Genomic DNA, 13464 nt, shown 5'->3' with positions numbered 1-13464 from the left:
TGCTTGTGGCATTCAAGGCTGTTGAATTAACCGTGGAAGGCTAGATCTGTTCTAGTGCAAAGGACAAGTGTGATGTTTGGAAGGGGGGCGGGGGGCAGGAGGCCTCTCTTCTCTTGACCTGAGGCTTTTTTCTCTTGTGTCCTGCTAGTGCATTTCACCACTCCAGCCTAGAGTTTCTAACACCTTGTAGTTGTGTTCTGTCTCTCTTCTCCTTGTTCTTCCTTCCTTTTGTTTTTATCACAGGCTGTGTGAAGTTTAACTGTGCATCTGAGCGAGTGACATTCAAGCCTGGTGGCAGGAGGACCCGATTTCTGAGTACGCCCTGCTTGGCTCTTTGTGTGTAACACCTTTACTCCTTCCTCGTCTTTTTGTTTTCTGCTACTTGGATCTGTTGCCACATGCCGTCCATTCACATCTGCTTTCTTGTATTTCTCCAACCCCAGGGTTTGGCTGAGTTGCTCTTAGTATACCTTTCAGAAAACATTCCTTTTCTCCCACTGAGTGGAGGACATCTTGTGCAATCGTACCTCTAACTCACTCTCTTTTTATAATGACCCACCCATCTTTTGTCCTCTGCTCAGTGGGAGAACAAACATTGGATACATATTGTGAATGGTCCTTCTCCTCTGAGCAAGGAGGAAATCTTGTGGGTGTTTCTCACCATCCAATCAAGGAGGCAAGACATGACTTTTTTCTTCTTCCTGTTTGTGATGAGACCGCCCATTTTCTTCAGTTTGGAAACTCCGTAGAGCAGTCTTAAACTAATTAGAACAACTATAACATCTAAACCAAACTTATAACACTTAATGTTAACTATTATAGAAGGAGAAGGAGCGTAAGGTAAGAAGAATAGGAAACAGAATACAGTTACAATGAGTTTGAGAGGGGCAAGATGTCCTCCTTGCTCAGAGAAGGACCATTCACAATATGTATCCAACTGTCATTCTCCCAGTGAGCAGAGGACATCTTGTGGAACCTCCCAAAACAGGGTCCCAACAAAAATTGGATGGGTCATCGTAAAAAAAGAGTTAGAGGTATGAATGCACAAAATGTCCCCCTTACTCAGAGGAGAAGAACCATTCACAGTATATATCCAGTGGTCATTCTAAAACTTTTACATGTTCTCTTCCTAATATATTGTGATGAAAGTGAATGTTGTGCTTGAGATTGTTCAAGTAGCAGAATGCATTCTTATGACTCATTTACTTATTGGGATAGATTGCCGTATGGGGAGTCATGAGAAGTCACGGGAAATGAGCAGCCAGAGGTCATGAATATCTGGCTTGCGAAGTCTTGAATTTTTTTTTTGTTCACCTGAAAGCTGTGCTTCATGTAATACAGTCAGTTCACATAATGGAGCACATGTCAATCAACATATAGCCTATTGGGTTGACAGTTTTTTTCAGTGCAAATTCAAGTGTAGGTATGAGGGCGCCTTTAATTCAGCAAGTTGCCACAGAGGTCTTAAGCTAAAGGCCTTTAGTGTTACAGTGCTTGTATTCATGTTGTAGTACTCAGACAACTGCTTTCCCATTGTTGTACTTTAATCTAGGATGGTAGAGTCCAGATAGATGTGTTTCCAGCTGCTTATTTTCTAAGGATAGGTTGGGAGGAATGTGGTTTATTATAACCGTTGTTCTTTGAGTGGTCATTTTTGCAGTCACACTGATGGACTTCAGGCTTCTGAGTCTGTTCTTGGCTCTTGTGATATGCCAGGTTGCTGGGCCACTTCAGTGAGTATCATTACCGCTGTTGTAGCAGGGTGTGACTATAGGGAAAGTAGCATGCACAGCCATTTGGGTCAAAGTGTGTGTCATTGGTTCTGAGGCAGAAGACAGCGTTGATGAGACAGCTGTGGCTGACCAGATTGCCAGTTGGTGTCAATCATATGCTAGAGCCCAACTGTCATTATTGTCAAATAACAATGAGGGAGCTGTACACTGAGTGATGCCTGCAAGAAGTCTTAAGGTATTGCCTGACTCTGCATGAATACTAGTAGTAAGGTGGATATTAATGACCTATGGATGGAAACCAATCCCATGGATCTGGATCAGTTATTCCAAAGCTGTTCGTGCTGGTTCCAGGAGTCTAGTAATGAGCACTTAGAAGAGCTTGAGATCTGATCAAAGGTGGGTCAGTGGTAGTGGGTCAGGATGAGGTGGCTGGAGAATAGTCTCGGGGAATCTTCCAACTGGCTTTTAGAAAAGGATTCCAGTAGTTTGACATCTGGTAATCTAATCTACTCAGCAAATGGTGTTCTGGTGACTGGAATGATCTCCTGAATTGCCTTCAAGATCGGTTCTGTTAGTGTTGGGTTCAAAGTTATTGAAGCATGAATTTGGCAACACTGGCATCAACCATGTAGAAACATCTCTGCTTGTTATCAGTGTGCTTGGTCATTGCCTTAGAGGCTGAAGGAACTCTCTCCCAAAGAGTGGCCTAGAAGAGAAAAGAAGGAAAAATGACACTGGGCTCACTCAAAGCCACAACAAAATATTTAGGAGAGGGGAAAAAACAGCCCAGAGTCTAACTTCGGTCTTTGGGTGTGGTCCTAATTGCTGCAGCAGCGGATGAAAAAGAATACACCAAAAAGACTCAACTCTTTCCTCAGGAGCATGCACAGTCATGGCTGTCTTTCCAAAGATTTCATATCTAAAAGCTACCTATAGTGTTGAAGCTGAAGCTAGGTGCAAAGTCCATCACCGTGATGTGCAGAGACTATGAAGAATACCTGGTTTTTCTCAGTTCTCATCCCCCATTTTAACTTCTGGTACAGAAAACCTACCCTGTGATTAAAATGGAAGCCACATTAACCCAGCAGCTCATACAGATATATGACAAGGATAGATGCAACTAAAGCCAGGACAGATTTGAGCACAAGGGCCGTTCCTGCAAACATGCTTGCTCCTGGGAAGTTGAAAACCATGTGGAGAATGTCTTCTGGATCACAGGGACAGGAAAGATATATTTATAGTCCCTTAAGTGGAATCAAGATGTCTGCAACCTACGTTGCATAACTAGCATAATCTCATCTTTATTAATTTCATTTTAAAACTCCACCTTTCCTCCAAGGAGCTCAGGACAGCCTAAATGGTTCTTCTTTCCTCCATTTTATCCTCATAACAACCCCCATGAGAGAGAATTACTGGCCTTTGAGCAACTGCTGAGTTTCACAGCTGAGTGGGCCAATCCGCCGCCTGCCCCCATTTAGATTGTTCACCTTAACTTGGGGTTTCTGATCTTTTTGAGCCTCTGGGTACCTTTGGAATTATGCCACAGAATAGTGGGCGCAACCACAACATTGCTGCTGCAGGGGGTGGAGCCAGCCACAAAATAACCACCATGGGAGGCAGAGCCACACAAGCACAGGAAGCCCAAGTGCAGGAGACAAGAGGAGTAATTAAAACAAATACACCAGGAAAGAGGCATGAGAAGGAGAATAAAATCAACACTGAGAAGGAGAAGGAGGCATGAGAAGGAGAATAAAATCAAAAGCTGCCACTGAAACACTATTTTAATCTGTTCAGCCAATCAGATGCCCTGCTGGGGGGAGCCCCATCTGGTCCCACCCACTTTCTAAAATTACTTGGAGGGTAACAGGAAAAGTGTTGGAAGGCGCCAGAAGTGCTGTGTTGGAAGCCCCTGCCTAACTGTTACACCAGCCTGGATCTCGGGTATCTTGTTCTGATAAGCTGTGCTGGCTTTTTAGCATTGTCTCGCTTCTGAATTAGTGATGTTTCAAGAACTGTAACATATGATAACATTAATTAAATAGATTTTAGTTGAGCGCTGAGAGTAGCTTTTGAAAATGCTGGTCTTTCAGCTCCTGCTATCAACTTGAACGAGCTAGAGGGCCCTGAAATGTGCTAAGGCTGAGTAGTAGTGTCTAACTTCCTGCATTTTAATTAGTTGGGTGGTTGTGAATCAGGACGAACACTCTTTCCTGGGTGTGATAACAAATACAGCTGGTTCTCTTATATTTCCAAATAATTAAGAGCATCTGTCAATGTAGTACACCAAGCAGCAGCTCAGCCAGGCTCGGGATTTTTCTGTACGTCACCCATGATCAAAGCAGCAGTTTCCAAGGCAGCGTTCTACAAGGGCAGCTGCAAGGGGAATATTGAAATGTTCCAGTTTGGTTTCTAAGAAGTTGAACTATCAACAAGCCAAAGAGTTAACCTGCCAATACTTGTTAGACTTAATTGGACTTGCTTTTTGAGGCAACTTTTAAACTCTTACCAAGAACATGGAATTCTTGTTCTAGGATTCTTAAAAAAGCAAAGGTTCTAGTACAGTTAACTTGAGGCACAATAGGTTTGTGGATAGTACAAACAGAATATTCAGGGAAGTGTTAGACAGTAATAAATGATAAATCTGGGAGAACAATTGTTACTTTACCCTGCGTTGTTGTCTTGGAAGAAAGCTAATAAATAGTAAGCCAACTCACATGGTGCAGTACATACTGTTCTAAATTTGAAGTCATTGGGATTGATCTTTATGCATCATTTTTGAGAGTGCAAGATGCTGTTTTTGTGAAATAAATCCTAATGAGGAGAGAGAGGTAATGATGATTGGGGTCCATAGGCACAACTTCAACTGCTCCCTCAGTTTATTGCAGCTATCCTGTAAACGTGGACATTGCTTGTGAAAGCACGGCTTGGCTTGATGCTGAGTTTGTTTATGGATTTCTTGTTTCTGTGAGGGCGGACCCTTGTTATACATTAGGAAGCTGGGCTCAATAACAGATGGATTTCTCTGTATAGCTGGAGAAAAAGTAGAAGAGGCTCAACAGATATGTTCCTATTTCTGGTGGCACTGACATTCCAGGAAATAGTACACTGGGTTGTAAAGACTTAAATGTGCACCTCACAGCCCTAACAGCCCAGACTAGCCTGCTTTTGGCAGGCCCTGGAAGCTAAGTCAGGTTGACCAGAGCCAGTGCTTGAGTGGGAGACCACCAAGGAAGACTGGGGCTGCTCTGCAGTGGAAGGTGATGGCAAACCACTTGTGTTTATCTCTTGCCTTAAAAACCTCCTAAGGCAGATTCTCATGGGGTTGCCAGGGGTTGGCTGCTGGTGGCACACTTTACCTTTATTGTGCTTCAGGCTTTCAGTTAGGGCTTAGCTTGATTTCCATATCTTAATTGGACTGAATTTTTGTTTTCCCCAGGCACCGATAGAACCTGCCCTCTTCAAAAGTCTATTCTAAGTGGTATGTCTACCTGAGTCCAAGCCCTAATGATGGGTTTGGTGTCCAAGCCATAGTCTTAATAAATCTGGGAAACAGTGGGATATAATATGAATATTCAGTTACTTCCTTCAATTGGACGTCACCATGGTGTTATCTCTGCTTATTTATCGAAAATATGCAGCCGTTCCACATGATCAGAGTCCCCAAGGCAGGGAACATAACAAACATTAAAACACTTGAGCAGTTGAAATACATTTAAAATTATCAATAGTTCAGTAAAAACACGTAAACAACAGCAGAAGCAGGAAGGAGCCCCAGTAACCATAACTGGGGTTATGTCAAACAGAACAAAAATCTTCACCTGCTGGTGAGAGAGACTGATAAAGGGAAACAGACACATTTCCCTCGGGGGGAGGGGTGTCTCTCAAGATTTGATGCTATAACTGAGAAGGCTGTGTCCCAGGTTGCCACCCATCCAGACTCAGTAGAGGAGCTCCTGAAAGAGTCGCAGTGTCACCAAGTGATAGTATTACTGTTGTGTCCTCCCTGCTTTCTCACCGGGCTGCTCTGCTGTTTGCTTGACATTAAATGTTTTTCACTGTTCTCTTTAACAAATTGCTTTCTCTTTGTGCTTCAGGGAAGATGGTGAAAAAAGTCTGCCCTTGCAACCAGCTCTGTAGTAATTATTGCATTTTGGTTATTTCTGAACTCTGATCGCCAAATTGCTGTTTTGAGTTTTCTTCTGATCCCTGAAGCTTAACCTCCCTGAATCTGTCTTGAGCACAGCATCTGTCTCGTCTGTCTCTGTTATCTCTTCCAGTGTATGTTGCTGAACTAACAGGGCACCACGTGATTTCTGAGGGGTTGCTAGAAAGGCTTGTTTCAGCTATCAGCCTAGCTTCTCTGTGACCCCTTGCTGATTAGCACAGAACTTTGAATGTGTCTTTTTCACCAGTAACATGCAGCATCTTGAGCTGAAATGAAAAATCTCCCTTTGTGTGGGTGATTTGCTTATTACCATCCTGAAAGGGGCTTGGCTGCTTAGCACTGTAGAGACTCGTGGACGGTGCTTCCATATTTTAAAGGGGGAAGACAAGCACACAGATGTCTCCAGTGTTCCTGCAATGTGGAGAAAGGAGCCATCATTGGCCAGATTATCAATGGAATGTACTGGTGGAAACCTTCATCTGAAACATATTGGTCAGATTAAAGTGGAGAGTTGTATGATGGGGCCGTAGGCTTAGAGATGAACTCGTGCTTTTGCTTTGTGGTGTAAAGAACCAAAAATAAGAATCTAAATGTTTGCTGTGACTGAGCAAGATTAGAGGGACGTTGTTTTCCGTGTTCACTGATCTAGGCAAATGTCAGACTCTTCTTGATGGCATAGCAGTTCTCATTCTTACCAGGGGGAAAGGAGGGTTTCCACCATAGCTTGTGCTCAAAGAAGGGTTTTTTTTTAATTATCCAATCATTAAAATAGTACCTCACTCTGAATTTCTGCCACATTTGCTAGTTATGGTCTTTGCAGGTAGCTCAGAGATACCAACAGTACAAGGGTGATTTTATTTATTTTTCTGGGTTTTATAAATACCCACCCAGAATGAAACTTCTGGCCATCAGGAGGAGGCTGAAGGCCACATGCTGGTCCTTGCATGGAATTTTCAACTGCACTGATCCCCCCCGCCCCGATTTTGCATCAAAGGTTTTTTTGGGGAGGCGTCAGTATTTCCTGGACTGGTTATTCTCCTGCCTGCTTTTTATGAAGTATATGTGCATGTGTGTGTGTGTGTTTGTTTCAGTTCTTCTTGTATCACTTGCTTGAGATTTGTTACGTTATACAGAAGAATTTCCTTTGCATGTTCCACATTTTATAATCGTATTACTATTGACTCCTCATCACCTGCGCAAATAGCACTCTTCTTTCTTTCCACTTCCTTGCATTTCTGCATGTGGCAGATATAACATTTGTCTATTATTTTGCACTGAGTGGATGGGTGGACTTTTAAACCACCTGAATGAGAGCTGTTTCTGCTTGTTCACATGTCATAGTGCAGTAGCACCTTGCTCAGTTGCTGTAACCGAGGGGCAAATTAGATGCAACGTGGAAGATCCATTCTTAGGTTTGCCCTCAATTTAGCTGAATAGCTGCACCGAATGACTGCTTTGAAGACTGGGGAAGGAGAGGTCAGGGAGTGGGGGTCTTTCCTCCAGACTGTTTTCCTAGACTAGATCCCTGCCTCCCTCCCTGGTTAACAGCTGCTTTTGAGGGAGGGAGAACAGTGGGAGGGAGAGGTTGAACACCTCTTCCCCAGTCTTCAAAGCAGATGACGGGCCACTGAAGAGTTTGAAACTAACAACACCATACCGTGGTGGCGAACCTTTGGCACTCCAGATGTTATGGACTACAATTCCCATCAGCCCCTGCCAGCATTGTAGTCCATAACATCTGGAGTGCCAAAGGTTCGCCACCACTGTCATAGAAGGTTCTGGCCTTGGATCTCTGTATTGTATCTCATTTTACCCTAGGGAAGTCTCATTTGGCCTGGATCCAGGGGGGTCAGTGCCAGTTTCTCTCTCACAAGCAGGCCTCCACAATTCTGCTGGTAACTATGACATTATTCCTAGTGATAAGGTCACACTCCTAAGCAGCAGGAACAGATTGTCTGACTGTATGGATTTAACCTGGTATAAAGGAGGCCTTGATTCATTTTTGTCAGGGTTTTTTTTTCTTTTTTGTTTGAAGCTTTAATTATCATACATTTCGTGAACTGCCAAAGGCTTTCACAGCCAGAATCAACTGGTGGTTGTGGGTTTTCTTAGCTGTGTGGCTATGGTGTGGTAGTTTTTGTTTCTGTCTCACCCATATCTATGCCTGGCATCTTCAGAGGCATATCACTGTGAGATGTGTTTCTCTCTGTAGCACCATCTCACACACTCATCTCACCGTGCCATGCCTCTGAAGATGCCAGCCACAGATGCAGATGAAACTTTAGGAGCAAAAACTGCCAGACCACAGCAGCCACACAGCCTGGAGAACCCACAAGTCAGATAACATATTTTCTTTCTCAGATTTAGAAGCAAGCTACCTGAACTTGCTGTGTTACCTCCTGCTAATCTAGTGAGTTTCAGCCCTGACTCAACTACTTTCCTCTTGTGTTGAATGGGAAGGGCTTCCGCAGGACTGGGGATTCATTCCTGAGCCGTACAATGCTTGGACTGCACTTCAGGCTTCCCCAGACAAAGCTTCCTGTGTAATCTTGGCCAACACATTGGCCTCACTGGCTTGAATACCATTTTTAATAGTTGGGGAATAATGTGCTACCCAATGGCACTTGTTCCTCAGCGCAGGCAACACTTTCAGCATTGTGAAGCACTTACATTGAGTTTACTGTTTCTTGAATAAGTTGTGAGCAAGGCAGAAGTGTTGTTGTGTTTTTTCCATTTCACTATTTTTCTACACTTTTGTCACTGGAGTGGCCATCACTGACATTTAGATGTTGTGGTCTTGGTGGACATTAAACCTGCCGGTCCTTGATACATTGCAGCCAGTCATACAAATGTCTTTTTCTAGTCTGAAGCCCCTGAGGATTCATATTCTCCATCTGCAGACTGGAGCAGTAGTCCCATGCTGAGAGTACTTCCTCCTGCTCTGTTGCGTGGGCAGAGTTGGCGAAGACATCAATCCAATGTAATAAGTGCTTGTTGACTTGATGCAGATCAAACTATTCATCATGTCATTAATACCAAAAGCTAATTCACTCCCTGGTGAAAAATGGCAACTTTACGGAGCACCCACCGCCCAGGAAAATAACACACAATTTCTTAATTAGTTCAACAAGAGAGAGACTGCTAGTTGAGCCTTAAAGCCTTCCTCTCCATGAAGTCTTCAGTGTCGAATTACAGAATTCATGTGCATGGCTTTTTAAAATATCTTGCTCTTTTCTGTTTTCCATTTTTTGCGTTAGTTTTGATGGCCTTTGGAAAACTATAATACAGTAAGACATCCAATGACCCCGCTTGCTTTGTCATTCCAGGGACCAGCAGTACTAATACAGTTGGAGGCGCAGTGAACAGCCAGGCGCCTCAATCTCAGCCTCCTGCCTCTAGCCGGAAAGGGACTTTTACCGACGACTTGCACAAGCTAGTGGACAACTGGGCTCGTGATGCCATGAACCTTTCTGGCAAGAAAAACAGCAAGGGTCACAATAATTATGAGGTAAGTCCTTGTCCTGTGTTATTGCTACAGATGCACTCGTGAATCTTTGGTTGTCATGTTTATCTACACAGTGAGGCACACGGTCACACACATTTGCACAGTAGAAGGATTTGCCTCAGTTAAGGGAGAAGGCTCACGAACCAATGCCAAGATACAGAGCAGACCCTGAAGAGAATACTTTGCTAGCAGCTCTTGAATAACTTTTTTGGGGGGCTGGGTTTTGTTTTAGGGCCCGGGAATGGCGAGGAAATTCTCTGCACCAAGCCAGCTCTGCATCTCGATGTCATCCTCTCTTGGTGCTACGCCCATCTCTGCAGCATCAGCTACCTCTCTAGGTCACTTCACAAAGGCCATGTGCCCCCCTCAGCCGTACGGTTACCCAACAGTGCCCTTTGTAGCTCCCTGGAGTGGGACAGGTGGTCCAGCACAGCAGCCTTTAGGCCAGTTCCAGCCTGTTGGAGCTGCCTCATTGCAAAACTTCAACATCAGCAACTTGCAGAAATCTATCAGCAACCCCCCAGGCTCTAATTTGCGGACCACTTAATGAGACCCAGACACACTGCTGGGTAGAACTTGGGGGGGAGACAGGGCCCTGAATCAACTTCTAGGCTGGAATGAACTGGCTGTTAGTGCCCAAAGGGGAGCAACTTCCCCCTCTCACCATTGCTCTTTGCTCTCAGTAAGAAAAGCCCCCCATTCTGAAGATGGGGAGAAGGGTTATCAGGATCTTCCATGATGGGACACTCTTCCTCTTGTTCTTGTATGTGGCAAAGTATGTAACGATGGAAGTCACCAAGCAAAGCAGTGGCCTTTTGCAAAACAACCAGGGTTCAAGAGGCTGAATCCATAGTGGTTTGAGAGGAGAGAGTTGCTATTTGTTCTAGCATGAATCTTTAGTCTGCCGTTTGTCTTGCTCCAAGGAATCAAGCTTAGGGAAAAGCTGTCCCATGTTTCCATCTTGTCTCTCCCTTCCCTCAAAATATCACGCCGGAGTTCCTGAGATGATGGGGCACAGAAGTGGACTTGCAGAACAGCCCATGCTTTGAGATAGGTCATTACTGCTTTAAAGTAAAAGATATTAACAGCTTTGACTGCAGCATTAGAGCAATTTAAAATTGTTTAGAAGATAAATTTTTAAAAGTTCCCTGCGGACATGTACTTACCATCAGTTTTGATGTGGAAACACTGTGATATATAAATGTTGTTGGACAACAGTAGTTTAAAAATGAGTGGCGTACAGAGGGTTAAACAAGTTAAAAGGAAAAAAATGGGGGGAAAGCTAGCTATATCCTGATACTTATTGGAGACACTTTAACTTTTTTCCTTTGTATTTTCATTGTATTAGATAAATGTGAATGTATAATTGTATAAATTAATGTACTTGAATACTTGTCTGTTCTCCCAGTATGCTTGCTGGATATTTTAGTGCCTTGGACTTTTATTGCTTCTGCAGTTAGCATCACCATCCCAGCAGACTTTAGACAGGTGGAGGGAAATGGTGGTTATTTGGACACAGTCACTGGAATACCAAAGGGTTAACACATTGGATGTTTATACTGTAATAGTGTCTAGAGTAAGTGTTGGACGGGGAGCTACTGCATCTGTACGTTGGGAAAGTAAAGTTACAGAGTGAAGGGGGAACATACAATGTCGATGACACAACAGCGAGGAAGGTTTAATGTGGGAATGCTGAAATGAATGAATATGGTGACCAGAGTAACACCTGGGCTAGGAAAGAAGAGAGGGAACAGGGAGGAAGCTTTTCTCCCCCCTTTGAAAAGGTCATCTCCTATGAGTGGCTAGACTTTTAAGCTTGATGTAGTAAAGGTTTTGCAGGCAAGGGGAATAAGGAAGACGTAAGTGGGTGGAGCTATAACTCTGGGAAGGGAGAGTGTCTGCTGGGATCCCCCATCCCCATTCAATCCGCAAAGGCCAGGAGCAGAACGTCCTGGTGCAACATCCATTGCCAGTGATGGATACACTTGAAACAGCCAGCATTAAAAAAAAATGCTCTGTCTTTGTAATTTTGTTCCACGTCTGACAGACTTAAAACTGGTACCAGGACTATGACTAACTGTTGCCTTCTAGTAGACGTACTGTATCTCCTACTTTCCACTCGCCGCCTTTCTGACTTAAAATGTTGGTTCCCTATTCACACAAAATACTGCAACCAACTAGTGTTACTCTCTATTGCTGCAGCAGGCTGCAAAGGGTCAAAGGAGCTCTGCTGTGTACTGGGGAGCAGCTTTGCCGCTGATCTGGAAGTCTACTAAGGAGGTCTAAGTTCCTGAAGTTCCTCTGTGGTTGCAGGGGAGTGGTTTTTCTTTCTGTGCTTAGTTCACTCTTCCTTCAAACACATGTACAGGTTTTTCTTTTCTTTCACTTCATGTTGAAGTTTACAGTTGTTGTGTCAGAAAGAAGGGTAGGGCTGGGGCATGTGGGCTGGATAGCAAAAGAATGAAGTCTAGGGGGCTACATTTTTTCAACTTTTCAGACTTGAGGGGGGAAAAGTTGGGGGAGGGAATGGGGCTTCCTGCAGGGGCTGGAAAGCTTTGTGAAGACACAAAATGAGGCTGACGTGCAGAAAGAACCAAGGAGCAATAAGGAGAGATGCCACTTCGCGGTAGAGGAACTGGTCAGCTGAGCGTTGCACAAGGGTGGTCTTTTGGTTTCAGATGCTTGAGGTCAGGTTTTCACTTAGTTATGCAAGAGCTGGTTTTATTTACCATTGATTACCCTCCTGTGGATGAAATAACTGAGGTCTAGAGGAATAAACTAATGCTACTGAACTGTTAAATTATTTTGTGTTAATATTACACTTTGAGTACCTTTTTCCACAAGATCTGTTTCTGAATTACAGATGTTTTCTTTACATTATTTAACAATGTACACTGTAAAAAAAAAAGAAATAAAAGAAATTCAAACCTTGGGCTTCCCTGGCCGTAGTTAATGGTATGTTTTGCACTAAATCCAGGCATTGCGCTTCCTGTATGATTGCGCTTTGTGCTGCAGTTTGTTACCTTCTTTGTAGATATTTAATGAAATCATTCAAATAAACCAAACTTGCTTTTGTTGAGCTGTGTTTTTTTTTCCCCCATTCTTGGGCGGCTTTTTCTTACCTCTGTTCTCAGATGTTTATCTTCCAGTGAGCTCATTGTTACAGAGACCACAAGGTGAAGCAGAGTGGACATCGGCTAGTCATCGCAGTGCAACTTGTTACGTCTGATGAGTTTTGGACAGTATCCAATCTGAGCAAATAACTTATGAACACTAAAACGAAAAGTGTGTTATAGGAAGCGGAATTCTGGATAGATTAAGGTATATTTGCCTAACTGTGGCTTTGCTAGTTTGGGAGAGATGCAAGATGTTGGAAGCTGTGCCCCTAATTGCACACCCCACTATATTCAGTCACACATCACGCAGGCATTCCAGTTTACTTCCAAATGGAAAAAAGTGAAAACCAGGATTCCCAGCAAACTGTATTCTGCACTTAGTAGTGCAACTTGTGTATGTCTTCCGGAACTTTTACATGCACACAGCCCCTATAACTGTTGTAAATAAAAAAAAGTTAAGACACCCATATTTCCAAAGATGTTTGATTCTGTTGCTTGTATTACTGAGAGAGGCTACAGAGAAGCTAAACTTTTTCTTTATTTATTTTTATTTTTATACTTTGGGCTTCTAGACCGCCCCATCCCCGAGGGGCTCTTTGTGATACATATGTAGTTTTGGCACTGGTTATTGGACACTCTAAGGTACTTCAAAAATGCTTGTAGCCTTGACCAAGCTATTTTTCCAGAATGCTTGTTAAATATGATATGCAGTTGCTGCCCAACTTTCCTTGAAAGAGGTAAGGTGAATTTAGCTTACATTCAAGGCTGTGATTAGGGTCATGGAAGAAGCATGTTACTGGTACTGAAACCAAACAAGTGAAATTGAAAGGCATCTGACCGCCAATAGCAGAGGAGAGGCAATGTGAAGATCTGGACAGGAGTACGGTGAGTGTGGCAATCAAAGCATTATGCCTCTCTTCTGAAGGTTACAGGAATGGCTTTTTG

The 13464-nt window shown here is 43.5% G+C and overlaps 1 protein-coding gene across 14 annotated transcripts in view; it reads left to right on the top strand.

Moving 5' to 3' along the window:
- The window catches only part of WNK1 (WNK lysine deficient protein kinase 1), a 128848-nt gene extending 116368 nt beyond the window's left edge, over positions 1–12480 (top strand). For 7 of the 14 annotated variants that reach the window (XM_048501104.1, XM_048501100.1, XM_048501098.1 and 4 more), the window contains 4 exons: positions 244–336; positions 5828–5869; positions 9225–9406; positions 9636–12480. In XM_048501104.1, coding sequence (XP_048357061.1) covers positions 244–336; positions 5828–5869; positions 9225–9406; positions 9636–9950 — 632 coding nt within the window. In that variant the 3' untranslated portion in view covers positions 9951–12480. Of the gene's footprint in view, positions 1–243; positions 337–5827; positions 5870–9224; positions 9407–9635 lie in introns of those variants that run through there. The other 7 variants (XM_048501099.1, XM_048501106.1, XM_048501095.1 and 4 more) reach the window with 6 other exon arrangements.
- Positions 12481–13464: the final 984 nt, after the last annotated feature.

The sequence above is a fragment of the Sphaerodactylus townsendi genome, linkage group LG06 (genome assembly GCF_021028975.2).
Source record: "Sphaerodactylus townsendi isolate TG3544 linkage group LG06, MPM_Stown_v2.3, whole genome shotgun sequence".
Taxonomy (NCBI): Eukaryota; Metazoa; Chordata; class Lepidosauria; order Squamata; family Sphaerodactylidae; genus Sphaerodactylus; species Sphaerodactylus townsendi.
This window is presented reverse-complemented; position numbering and strand designations above follow the sequence as displayed.